At 50.3% G+C, this 11,899-nt stretch overlaps 4 protein-coding genes across 4 annotated transcripts; 1 reads left to right on the top strand and 3 right to left on the bottom strand.

Moving 5' to 3' along the window:
• Positions 1 to 148: 148 nt before the first annotated feature.
• APUU_21209S (uncharacterized protein) lies at positions 149 to 1,581 on the bottom strand (the record flags this gene model as incomplete). Its single annotated transcript, XM_041699936.1, has 2 exons — positions 149 to 1,503; positions 1,560 to 1,581. The coding sequence occupies 2 exons, from the start codon at positions 1,579 to 1,581 to the stop codon at positions 149 to 151; spliced, it is 1,377 nt and encodes a 458-aa protein (XP_041552971.1).
• A 2,490-nt stretch (positions 1,582 to 4,071) lies between these two features.
• APUU_21208A (alpha/beta hydrolase) lies at positions 4,072 to 5,292 on the top strand (the record flags this gene model as incomplete). The annotated part of the gene is made up of 2 exons (XM_041699935.1): positions 4,072 to 4,232; positions 4,284 to 5,292. 2 exons carry the CDS (start codon positions 4,072 to 4,074, stop codon positions 5,290 to 5,292), a joined length of 1,170 nt encoding a protein of 389 aa, XP_041552970.1.
• A 575-nt stretch (positions 5,293 to 5,867) lies between these two features.
• Positions 5,868 to 6,967, bottom strand: APUU_21207S (uncharacterized protein; the record flags this gene model as incomplete). The annotated part of the gene is made up of 4 exons (XM_041699934.1): positions 5,868 to 6,157; positions 6,230 to 6,389; positions 6,529 to 6,873; positions 6,932 to 6,967. 4 exons carry the CDS (start codon positions 6,965 to 6,967, stop codon positions 5,868 to 5,870), a joined length of 831 nt encoding a protein of 276 aa, XP_041552969.1.
• A 391-nt stretch (positions 6,968 to 7,358) lies between these two features.
• Positions 7,359 to 11,503, bottom strand: APUU_21206S (HECT domain protein; the record flags this gene model as incomplete). Its single annotated transcript, XM_041699933.1, has 3 exons — positions 7,359 to 7,481; positions 7,534 to 11,224; positions 11,295 to 11,503. The coding sequence occupies 3 exons, from the start codon at positions 11,501 to 11,503 to the stop codon at positions 7,359 to 7,361; spliced, it is 4,023 nt and encodes a 1,340-aa protein (XP_041552968.1).
• Between the last annotated feature and the right edge of the window lie 396 nt (positions 11,504 to 11,899).

Raw genomic sequence — 11,899 nt, 5'->3', positions numbered from 1 at the left:
ATATGGATATACATTCAGATTCTATATATTTAGCATAGCGCTGTTTCGCTTATGCTTTTTCCGTAACACCAAAACTCCGGGGTATCCGCGAACATGAATGAAAAGACAAAATAATGCATAACAAATGATGTTAAGCGAAGCCTCCAGATCAAAACATGGAGCTGCGCTTTTTTGATAGTTTCCCTTCATCTGAGGCCCGTCGAAACCCAAAGAAGCTACTCCGCTTATTGTGTAGCGGCTTGCCCGCCGGCTGTGGTGGGCCTACTGGGGGCGATAACAAGGTTGTTGTCGACATCTGGCCGGGTATTTGCAAGTACGGTTGCGAGCCTCCGTGGGACATGTGCGACGGGCCTTGGTTATACCGAGGATGTGGGCGTTGGTACTGGTACCCATGGTGTCCGTTTGGGGCTTGCGGTGCGGATGGTCTTGGAGGTAGTCCAGGAGTCTGTGCCCGAGCTTTCTTTTCCTCCTCGCCGTAAAGTTTCTGTAACCGACGCGTTTCCTTTTCAACCTCCGCCTGGCGTTTGCGACGGGCTTTTTCCTCTTCCTCCAACATTTTCTTTGTCCGTCGTTCCTCCTCCCTCCGCGCTTGTTCCTGCTGTTTGGTGATTTGAGGAGATACTCTGGCTGGTGGCTGTTGAGGTGCTGGGGCTGGTGGAATGTCGGTTACCAATGGGGCTGGGCTAGGTCGGGCCGGTCTATTCGCGGCCGGGGTGTAGGCAGTTGGTGAATTAGAAGTAGGTGAGGCAGTAGCAGAGCTTTGTTTAGAGACACGGAATGCTTCCTTGAAAGTACCAAAATAAACGTCGCGGATGGTGATAGCCCCAAGCATGAGAACAACTTCTAGACCTTTGAAATCCTCCATTTCAACACGGTATAGGTTTGGTTCGTACAAGGTCAGTTCACGCAAGCTTTTGAAAATTGATACAGTAATATCCGGCTCCTTGCTTTTGGTTTTCGTCTCGGGAATCGCGGATGTTTTGCCACGGAGTAAGCAAGTGAGATCCTTGGACAACTTGCTATCTTTTCGCCAGCTGAAGCGCAACTTGGGTGTGGTGTCCGCCGCAGCAGGATCAACTCGTACGCGATCGAGAGTAGAACCGGTGGGCTCGCGAAAGCTGTGTTGCGGCATCTCGAATGACCAGGAGGCCGGGGTATTCCAAGTCTTCGGATTGTAGTTTACAGTCACCTGTTGGTCGGGGTTGTAGAGTCGGATCGTGAAGCGGGTGGGGAGGATCGGCTCTGGAGGTGGTGCGACGCCTCCATTCTGGCGGATGGCTTCTGCCGAGAGCGTTGGTTGTGTCCATTCGGGTATAATTAGGACTTCACCGTAGACAACATCGGGGACGTAAGGGTCATAGAGGGCGGCGGCGAAGCGGTTCCTGGAATCGGGAGAGGAGGGATTTGGATAGCGAAGGGAGTACGCCGGCTCCGGCTCATTGCCGTACTGTTGAAGGTAGACCGTGGATAGATAGGCATCCTTGGCCGGCTTGAGATAGAATGCTGCTTTGGTTAGCCCCTCCGTATAGGCTCAGCTTGCAAGCAACGGGCGCACGTACTAGGAAGATTCTCGTCAAGCATTTCGAGCCGGCGCGCGCAACAATCTAATAGATGACTGGACTTATCGGTATACTGGTGGCAAATTTTGTTGGCGTGAGTCGAGATGCCATTGGATCAGGAACGAAGGCTATCCAAAGGCAGGGGAAACAAAGTGGTTTATAAGGAAGTATCGCACTGGCGATCGGCCGTAGTCACTGCGGGTATGACGAGGCCTGATGCTTCCGTATGGGGTAAAATGATGCCTGAGGCGTTGACTGCGCCTCTCTCCACACACTAAAAATAGGGCGCTTCAACAAAACCACAAGGCAACACAGAAACTCTCCCAAGCAAACAAAGACTCTTCATCGCATTCTCGAATCGCGTTCGCCCATTCGTTCAGGCGAAACCCTGGTGCCTTGGCTCCGCCACTGTCAAATCAGGCTCTCGGATTCTGCCTCAGATCTGCAGGTTGACCTAGTTTACGAGCCCGTCCAATGTCGGGACACAAGCTCTTCAAACTACGGCTAGACCTCCCGCCGGGCTGTGTCGTCAATCTCGATGCCTGCGCGCCATATCCTTCCTGAACAATAGCCGATCATTTTAACTGACGAAGAAATGAGGATACGAGCTTGCTTGATGACGCGCCAAGAGAAGACCAACTTCGCTCAAAGGTCTGGTCTCTCCGGTTTGTCCTGTCATGGAACGCGTGGCAGATAAATTCAGATACAGACCGCGCGTTGTGAAATCTCGTAACATCGACAGTTCCTGCCTTTCGGAATTTGCAACTTTGCCCGTGTTAACAACGCTGGGACGGTGGGTTCTCGACACCTCGCGGCCGTGGCTCAATTGTTCCGTCAGTTTGAAACTCAATGCAGCCTTCGGAATTGGATACCATACGGATCTGGTTGCGCGCCAATGGATGCTTCGTCGTCATCCTCTCCACTCGCCAACATGGGTTCATGTATAAAACTGCCTAGTATGCATCTCTAGTAGGATCACGTTACCTATCTCTCGGCGGTGTGCCTGTTTGCTGTACGCGGAGTTGCAGCTTGCAGTGCGTGAATCCAAAGGAATGTCGTGAAAACGTCGTCACACCGGACCTGATACCCGCTGGTCTCTAGGGCCAGGGTTGCTGTTTAGACCCTAGTCCCTGGGTCATGACACCGCTGCTGGGTATTGCTGACAGACTGTTTCTAGTCCTCGATATTACCAGTACGATATACCCCAGTACTGTGATATGGTACATGCTGCTTTGGTGAAACAGGTTCGCCCTATCTCTCTTGGGACCTGGGTGCCTTCCCCGGTATAATCAGCCCCTCGCTCTAGGTCCCTGTTCCTAAAGCAACCCACGCTTTTTGTGCTTGAATATTGAAATTTCGTCCATATCTGTACTATCAAGCGCCTACTCTACCTACTCAAGGCGCCGTTGTCTGGGGAGAGTCCGCAACTTCCTGGATTTGTCACCCTTTTGTGTACTTTTCTCGAAACTATGAGCCATGTTACCTTGTCATGGTGCGATATTGCAAGCGTCAAAACAATTTAGTACTTCTATTTGACCCAAAAGGAACGTCCACCAGGCGGCACCATCTCACCATCCCTCATACTCGGTACTTTAGTGCTGAGGCTTCAAATACAGGACCTTGTGCTTCAGGAAAGCCACCGGGGACACTGACACTTTACCTGTCCGTTACAACCAAGTGTGAAGTAGTTCTAGTGTAGCGGGCCAGTTTAGTCCAGGGGTTGCCCCCGTTCGGACTAGATTGGACCGTTGGGCGGGAGGGCAGGATAATGTCTTTTTTTCAAGTTCTTGCCTCCCTTCCTATCCTATTTTAAGTTCAGCACACTCGCACTTGTGGTTCGAAACTTGATGACTCTCCTGCCGTGTTTCATCTTTTTACTACACAGCACGCAGTGTGTCTGGGTTAGCCATGTAGTTACTTTTACGCCCGCTACTGCTATACTAACTAACACCCGGTATGTGACCCAGGTAATGTGCCTTTCTCCGGCATTTCATCCAAACGCTACATCATCGCTGTTTAATATGAACTCGTTAGCAGTTGCCGGATGAGGCGATTATCCCAGGTCTTATTGTGAAATATTGATGCATGCTTATAGTAGTCTGATGTGCTACTATGCAGTACTGTCTAGTTTTACCTTTGTAGTAGTCCTTAATGCTCTCCCTTCATATTATCCGCAGATATGACATGGTTCGGCCTGTGTTGAAGGTGACGCATAGACTCATCTCCTGCTTTATATGTCTTGAGGGTGCCATACAATGGCGTGACATATGGATTGGTGATGTTATGTCTAACGCAAGCAGGTGGTTAGCCAGTACATCTGCAGCAGGAAGGAGCTATCTGTTCTGGATCTGGAAGTCCTGCTTGCCCTGAAAGTTGTACCTGCCAAATGCGCTGCGGTGGTAAATTGATAGAAAACACCTGGTAGGATCCCATTTCTTACGTAGCACCAGCACACTCCATTCTTTCTTGTGAACTGAGCGTCTACACCGAGTGTCATAGGCTCACAGACAACATGCCAGCCAGCAACACTCTTGTCTCTCTGGGGGTGGCTACAGTTGCTGCACCCGTGATCTTTTTCTCGGTGATGCTGCGCAGAGCTCGCAAACTTGCTACAGAGCCACAGGAACCCCGGATTTCCTGCGCCGAAGACCTTCATCGTTCGTTTTCCAGAGGGTACGTCTACTCCACCGCATACTGACGCATTTCCTAATATCGACTGGCCAGTGTTTCCTCTATTCTTCCATTCGAATCAGCAAGCCATTATCTGAAGCCCCAATCGCTCGAGTTCATCTTGAAATCCAATCGCTTCGGGCCTTTTCAGCCCGAGCTATGCATTAAATCATCCAGCGATTCATTGAAGGGATACTGGATCTGCAAAGGGCCGCCGGGAAAGTCCCAATTGGAGGTAGAAAGTGATATCGTGCTTGTTTGGTTCCATGGAGGTGGTTATTGCTTTGGTGACCCTTTGAGCCCCGCCGTGAGTCTCCTTCGTGTCGCCGAAATTGCAGGCGCCCGTGGTCTTTCAATGAGTATATTCTCCGTTGAGTACACACTGGCACCGGCAGCCACGTTTCCCCGCCAGCAAGAGGAGGCCGTTGCAGCATATCGCCATCTTGTGGAAACTCAGGCGATACCTCCAGATAAAATCATCTTGGCAGGAGACTCAGCCGGTGGGCATTTGGTTCTTTCTTGTTTGATTGCTCTGCATAGGGAGGGCATTCAAAGGCCAAAAGGAGCGTTGTTAATGTATCCCTGGGTCAATCTTACAAACAATTCGCCTACGTTCGAAAGCAACCGACACAAGGACGTGCTCAGCAAACGGCTTCTTGATCGTTGCGTTGAAGCAGTTATCGGAGAACGAGGCCGTGTGGAAGCATTGAACCTTGAGGATCTTATCAACCCGTGGGAACCTGGAAGAGAGCATGCCTGGGACACGATATTGCCGCCGTTCACCTGGGTCAATGTTGGCGAGCATGATGTGCTTCTGCATGATGTTCAGACCTTTGTTGTGCGCGCCAGAGCCAAGGGCGCGCGGGTGCATCTCGAGGTCAGGCCTAATGCGACACACGGTTGGAATTTCACGGTGGACAAAAATGCGGAGAAGTTTTTCTGTGGTCTGGGCCCTGATGACCAAGTGTCGAAGGGGGTTATGGCCGGGAGTGACAAGGTTTGCGAGGGTATCTTTAAGATTATAGAGGACGATTTGTTTGCGGTTGTGGGTGATGAAGATTGATCGCTGTATTATTCCATATGCATTATGCCACCGAAAAAGCAGGTCTATCCTCCGCAACAATTAGCAAATTTGTTGGATGTGGGTAGTGGGCGTGAAAACGTGGAGTTTGGTGAAGCCCTGAGTGGTGTATAGTAAGCATGGGCTTGGAGAACGAAGAATCAGGCTGGATCAAAGACAGAAAGGATTTTTTTTTTGTTCATTCTGCCCGTAAAGCAAAATCAAATCAACTCTCACTTATTTTCTTTTCATGACTCGTAATCAATTACCTTGTAGTGCACGATAATTATACTTGGCTCACCCTGCCCTACAACTACATGTAGCCCTGTCCGTAAGGTATCAAAGAACCCCTAAATGACGGTACATGTCCATCAAAATACTCCACTGTCACTATTATTCTGCCAAACTTTCCTATGTACATTCACAGGAGTTTTGCACCATGGCAACAGTCTTCAATGAAAAAAAGCAGTTTGTTTAGGTTTAACTCTAGGAAATCCTTGTTCTATAAGGTATACTCTATGTCCAAGCCGCTTTCAAAGCAGACAAATCCAAATCCAAATCCAATCGGGTCTAGAAATCTATACACGAACCCCATCGACCTCCTTACCAGCCGGCACCTTGGCTGCCTCCCGCTCGGCGGTACTAAGCTGCAGCCCTTGGGCATTCCACCCATCTACACCCCTTTTGTAGAGCTCCTTCTGCTTCTGTCGCTCAGCCATGGGACCCTGCTTGCCGCGGCGCTGTCGCGATTCAAGAGTCTCAACTAAGGTAGCATTATCCGAATCGAGCTTCTCGTCTTCTAGATCGTCGAGATCAATCTTGTCCGAGTAGGTGTATGTGCGGTATTCTGTGTTGACCCAGCCGGTTCCTGAAAGTAACAAGAAAGTTAGAACTCCACCGCCAAGTAAGTACCTTAATTCCGCATCACAGATAGACTAACCCTGGAACTGGCTGCTGTCCTCCCAATCCTCAGTGAAATAGTGTAGAACACCACCGTGCGAAACCATCGCGATCTCCTTCTCCGGTCTAGCCTTGAGCCAGCGTCGAGCTGCGCGCGCACGCCCACCGACTGCAGCATTGGTGGGTGCGTAGCGACCGGTCTAAGTAATCCAGCGAGATCCAATTAGCCACGAACCTTCCCATGAACCTTATATTGTATTGGGTGCGAGAATGGGGAACCAGGGAACAGAGGGGTACACAAAGTTTCCCCCCCAAAAAAAAATATAAAAAAGGCCGTACCTTAACATTCCATCCATCAGTCACCAAGCTCGCATCGACTGGTAGTCCCTTCTCCTCGATTTCCTTGCGCAGCACCTCCGGGTCTGAGCCGGTATCGCACGGGACGTCGCTCGTTTCTTGGATATCCGGTAGCAGAATCAGTTTCATGTTGGGGTTTGCTTTGAAGACAGGCTCGAAGCTCTGCAGGGCCGTGTATATCGTGCGACGGAGCGGGGAGGCAACTACGAGGTCGATCTGATCATGGCGGGGGAAGCTGTCGCGGAGTTTCTGGCATTGTTCGATTCCGAGGTCGGTGAGCTGGGGATCGGGGATAACGTGGTTTTCAGTGCAAAGATTGTGGACGCCCTGAAAATACTTGGTTAAGGAGGGCCATGTGAAAGTTATCGCGGTTTTGGGGGCGTACCTGGGCGTGGCGAACGCAGTGGATGATAGGGGCCATCTTTTAACGATAGGAGGCGGGGTAGCGGGGCAGAGAATGACGATAGCAATTCTTAGCGAAATGATGGAGCGAGGGAAGAATATAGGAAAGAAAGAAGACAAAGAATGATTGAAAGAGTGAGAGATGAGAGATGAGTCAATGGGGACCCTGCTTCAGATGAAAAGCTCACCGTGTGGCCAAAACTGGAGCCTTCGTTGGTGGAGAGAAAAATGGAGATTCCCGGGGGGGCCGCCAACGACCGTCTATCTTGGCGGTATCAGAGCACCAGGGTCTCAAGGGGCGAGAACTTGTATATCGTCTACCGCTGATAATTAAACTACGTAGTTATATACATATAATAAAGGATATAGGCACGGGAGAACCATCCATTCCGATCCACGGCGCCAATCCCTCACGCAACGCCGAATCCCTGGGCATTCTCCAATGCCTTGTTGAGCTTCTCCTCCAGCATGCTTTTCGATGAGTACTCTGGCAGCAGGAGTCGTCCAAAGCACGTCAAACTGGTCGGGAGCCGCTAGAACTAATGTTAGTAAGGCCCAGTCACATGTTTTCCAGGTTCAACTTACAGCATCACCTACGCCGTTCTTCTGGATCACGAACATGATGCTCGAAATCCCATTGACCGGCACTCTGTCACTCGCAGTGACGAACTCCAACAGCTGCGCCTTTTTCTCAGCAGAGAACTCTTCAACAATATCCCAGAAGTCTCGTATCACCCGGTGGCTCGCACTAAAGCCGCCTTCGTATCGGGCATGGCGTTTCAACTGTGCCATGTCAATCTCCTGGATGCCCTCGACCACAGTCTTCAGCGCCTCTGGCGTGAATATAGACAAGGACTGGCGGTCAAGGCAGGTATAAAAGCCCTTCGCAAAGGCCTCGAATTGTGGACGGATAGACTTGTCGGTTAGCCAAAAGATATAATCCTTTACAAACTGGTTCCTATTGTCGTTGGTCACCAAAGCAGCTTCGTCGGCTGGAGGCGTAGGTGAAGGTAATGGAGGCAGGCTCGCCGCAAATTTTGCAGCGTCATCATATGAATCAGCAGTTTCAGCAGCCATCGATGACGGCGGACTCAGGCTAGCCTGGTCGGTATAACGGCGGACATCCGACCATGACGGTGAGTACCGTACTGAGCGACCAGATTGTGGAGGTGCAACCGAAAGATGCCACGGAGCATCCCTGCGAACTTTCTCCATATCAACTGTCTCAACACGGCCGAATGCCTCAAAGCTAAACTCATACGTTCTCATGAAAATATCACCGACATCGCCTTGGTTCCAACGAAGGAGTTCTTCCAGTCCTCTGGTCAGCTCCGGCCACCCATCACGAATATGGTCTAGTTGTTTTAGTTTCAGCCCCAGTAGCTTTCGATAAAATGCAGTCGGAAAATTCACTGGGAGCGTCAAACCATTATAAATGGCAAGCGACATCAATAATCCGAGAAGCTCGAATTTGTAAAGGGGCTCCAACGAGCATGGCTGAAACCATGAGAGGCGAGTTCGGGCGTCCGTGGTGAACATGCCGTACGATGGGCTAAGAGCCTCCGCCATCAGCAACCGAAAAAATTCTTGTTGAACGCCACCGTGATCAAGCCCTTCTTCTCCTTCATCCATACCCATTTGGACCTTTAAAGGCCGCATGAGCTCTCGCCTTTCACGCCGCCAAAGTTGATTCAAAGCGTCTGTGAGTATGTTATCCCGTCGAATGACAAGCACAAGATAAGTCGTCATTGATGTTCGCATGCGAGCAAGAAGGCCAATATCATCTTGGATCTCGATAGCTCCGAGAGCAGTCTGGCTCACATGTCTTGTCGTAGTCATAGCCGCTTCATAGAATTTGGACATGGCGGAATAGTTGAGAGCACGAAAGTATATGACGAGTGAGGAAGGGGGGAATAAAAACGGGTAAGACAAAAGGTGTAAAGTTTTGTTACTTGACACTCGCGCTATCCATTCCACAGGCATCTCGAGAGGATCCAGGCGCTCAGCGAGGAAGTGAGTGTGGAAGTCCTCTGGTGTAAGACCAAGGCGGTTTCTTTCTCGATAAAGAACGGACAATATCTGCACGACACCTCCTTCTGAACTGCTTCTGGATATCTCAGGGTTCCCATCCCAGGATTTCATGAAAAGAGTACGTAGCCACTCGTTGATTATCGCCGGCGCACTAGGTGCGTGAGAGTTCGAACCCTTGCCATTCCTAGACTGGGCCACGAGATCGGAGTGTTGGCCGAGGATTTCGACGAAAGTGTCCAAAACGTTGCTTTTGCGTTTCGAAGACTGCTGACTATATGCGGATCGAGTTTTGGATATCTCATGGAAGGCTAACCGCGCGGTAAGGCCACGCACTAAACGATCAACTAATCGAAGGGCCAATTCGTGTTCCAGAACATCTGTGGTTTCAACAACCACTCGGGCGTCGTCCAGGCGAAACATTTCCATAGCCGCGCCCATAGCGACGCACCCAGTAGATCGCATTAAAACCATACAACTCCATGTAGAATTGTCTATTTCTGGTAGTGAGCTGGCTAAGGCAAACAAGACCACCGTTGCAACATCTGCAGCATTAGCATCAGTGATATACTGGTGACTGGCAGTTTCGGATGATCGGCGAATTATTATTGGAGCAGAAACAGGAGTAGTAGGGTTGGAGTTGTAAGAGGAGCGTCGGGAATTCCTTGCTGATGCAGAAAGCTCTTTAGGTGGGACAAACAACGCCTCCAAAGCATTCCACAGACTGTGGAAAACAATATCTTTAGGGCAAATAGAAAAGAGTTTGCGTAATGAGGGTTGCAACTGGTGAAGATTGAGCTGTGAGTCCTCGTTGGAATCATGCGGACGAGCCGTGTCCTTTCGAAATGAGCGCAAAAGTTGCCTGCTACTCCCCAGCGCATAAAAAACACTTTGAGTGATGAACGTGAATACTGCGTATTGCCGGGACGTTGCAACTCGCCATTCAGAATCTTCGTAGCTGCCGCTAGTTTCCATAAACGTCAGCTCCTCTCTCCACTTTTCCGCTTCGTCCTCAGAAATTATGAGCATCTGTTTTAAACCATCAATGATTTCATCGTTAAGATGGCTGAGTGACTGAATGGTCGTAATATCCAGCGCCAGTTGTGGTCCGTCGTGGTGGCGGCGTTGGTCTTTGGGTGGCTGGGCCTTTGGAGAGTCCTCGTTCTTGGGGCTAGGAGTAGGATCCGGCTGATGTTGTGATTGAACATCATTCAGGAACTTCGCTCCATCCCAAGACACTCGCCTCTCTTTCTTCGCCTTCTCATACAAGCGAGTATTGTTTGCATCAGATGTTCTTCCACGATGTTTTTGTGGACGGTGTCTGAGCGCCGGCGGCGAAGGAATATTGACAAATTCGTCCGCGTTTGCATTTGCATGCGCACTAACGGAAAGCTTCCTGGCGGGTTTCAAATCGGGGAGGGGTTTCTCATCCAAACTTGATTTTGAATTTGAACGTCGTAGTTCAGTCTCTGTTAGGGATAATCGTTTGAATTGCTTCAGCTCCACTGCCGTTGTTTGAGACCCAGTGTTGCGTGACGAAGGAGTTTGCGGGTTGCTGCCCGCGTTAGCTTGATATGGTCGTTCCTTAAAATACGGTTGGTCTTTATCCGAATCCAAGTGCGCTTGGCAGGTATCTGAATTGGGAGATCGAGGGGCTTCTCGGTAATGAGGGCGCGCTTGATCAAGGTCAAACGAGCCAGGAGACCGGCGAAGAGGAAGCCACTCGATCATTCGCAACGAAAGAGTATCAAATAAATTTTGGGTAAATGATTTTGGGTCCTTCATTCGCTCAGTCGCCGGGTTGCTAGGGCCCGGCACCATAACCATATGTTTCCGGGAGCCGCGCATCGGGGACGAGCTGCGCACAAGGCCATCTTCCAGAGGCTGTGTCGTCGAGTTGACATTTGCTGTATTATCCGTTGATGAGGTTGATGGGCGGGTTCTGCTGGCCTTCTCGACCGATGCTGCGGATTCGGGTCGCGCCGGGCTTTGAGCGGAGTGTGTAGGGGTTCGACGTTTCGACCGGCGTGTTGAATCTTGGGAAGATAACTCGGAGTGCACACGAGGAGGATTACGACAGAGACCCGTTTCCGCATTGTCTAAACTCGCTAAGTAGCAAGCCAGTGTCCGCGCGCTCAGCTCGGTATAACGTCGATATGGCCCTTCTGATACTCTCTTCTGATAGCTGGCACAGGTTGGGGTTTGACAATTCGGATCTCGACACCCGTGGAGTAGTTGGTTTTTGTACCTAAAGTTGGCCCAAATTAGACCCTATTCATCAATCACGTCTCCTGATACATAGATGCGCATGTACTCACCTTCTCACCAAAATGTTGAACTGCCGCCGGCGTTCATCGCGATACCACAATAACACCTGGGCAGGATCGGAAACATCGACAGTATTTTGCAAGATAATATCTGGTGCGTTCGGAGGCAATTTGGACCTGTGGCAGTGGGAGCGGTCCATACCATTACCGCCACGCGAGCTCTCGCAAGAGCTTACAGACGGGCCGCGGAGCCTAGTCATATTTGCGCAATGAATAGCATAACTCAAGGGGTATATATCAGGAATGTAAATAGAGAAAAGAGTTGCCGCTCAACAATGAAAGTTATGGCCAGCACAGAATCTAATGAATGAATAGCTATTGATAATGAAATGGTGCATAGAATAATACGGGACAGAATACGGGGCAGCAGCACCTCTGCGCCTGGTGATGATGGGGAACAGCCCCGGCGCCGCCAAGATGCCGAGTCCCGTGATCTGACTGAGTCAGCGGAGTTCTGGGTCTAGGCTGCAAAAAGACTAGCGCTAGAGTGAGGGGCGAACGTCATACTATCCCAAAGGAGTAAGGCCGAGCATTTGTGCGGAACCAGAAGTTGATTATCGATCATGATTCAGTTGTTTCTGTGACTCAAATTATTA

The sequence above is a fragment of the Aspergillus puulaauensis genome, chromosome 2 (assembly GCF_016861865.1).
Source record: "Aspergillus puulaauensis MK2 DNA, chromosome 2, nearly complete sequence".
NCBI lineage: Eukaryota > Fungi > Ascomycota > Eurotiomycetes > Eurotiales > Aspergillaceae > Aspergillus > Aspergillus puulaauensis.
Note: the sequence above shows the minus strand (reverse complement) of the source record. Positions and strands in the feature narration are given on the sequence as shown.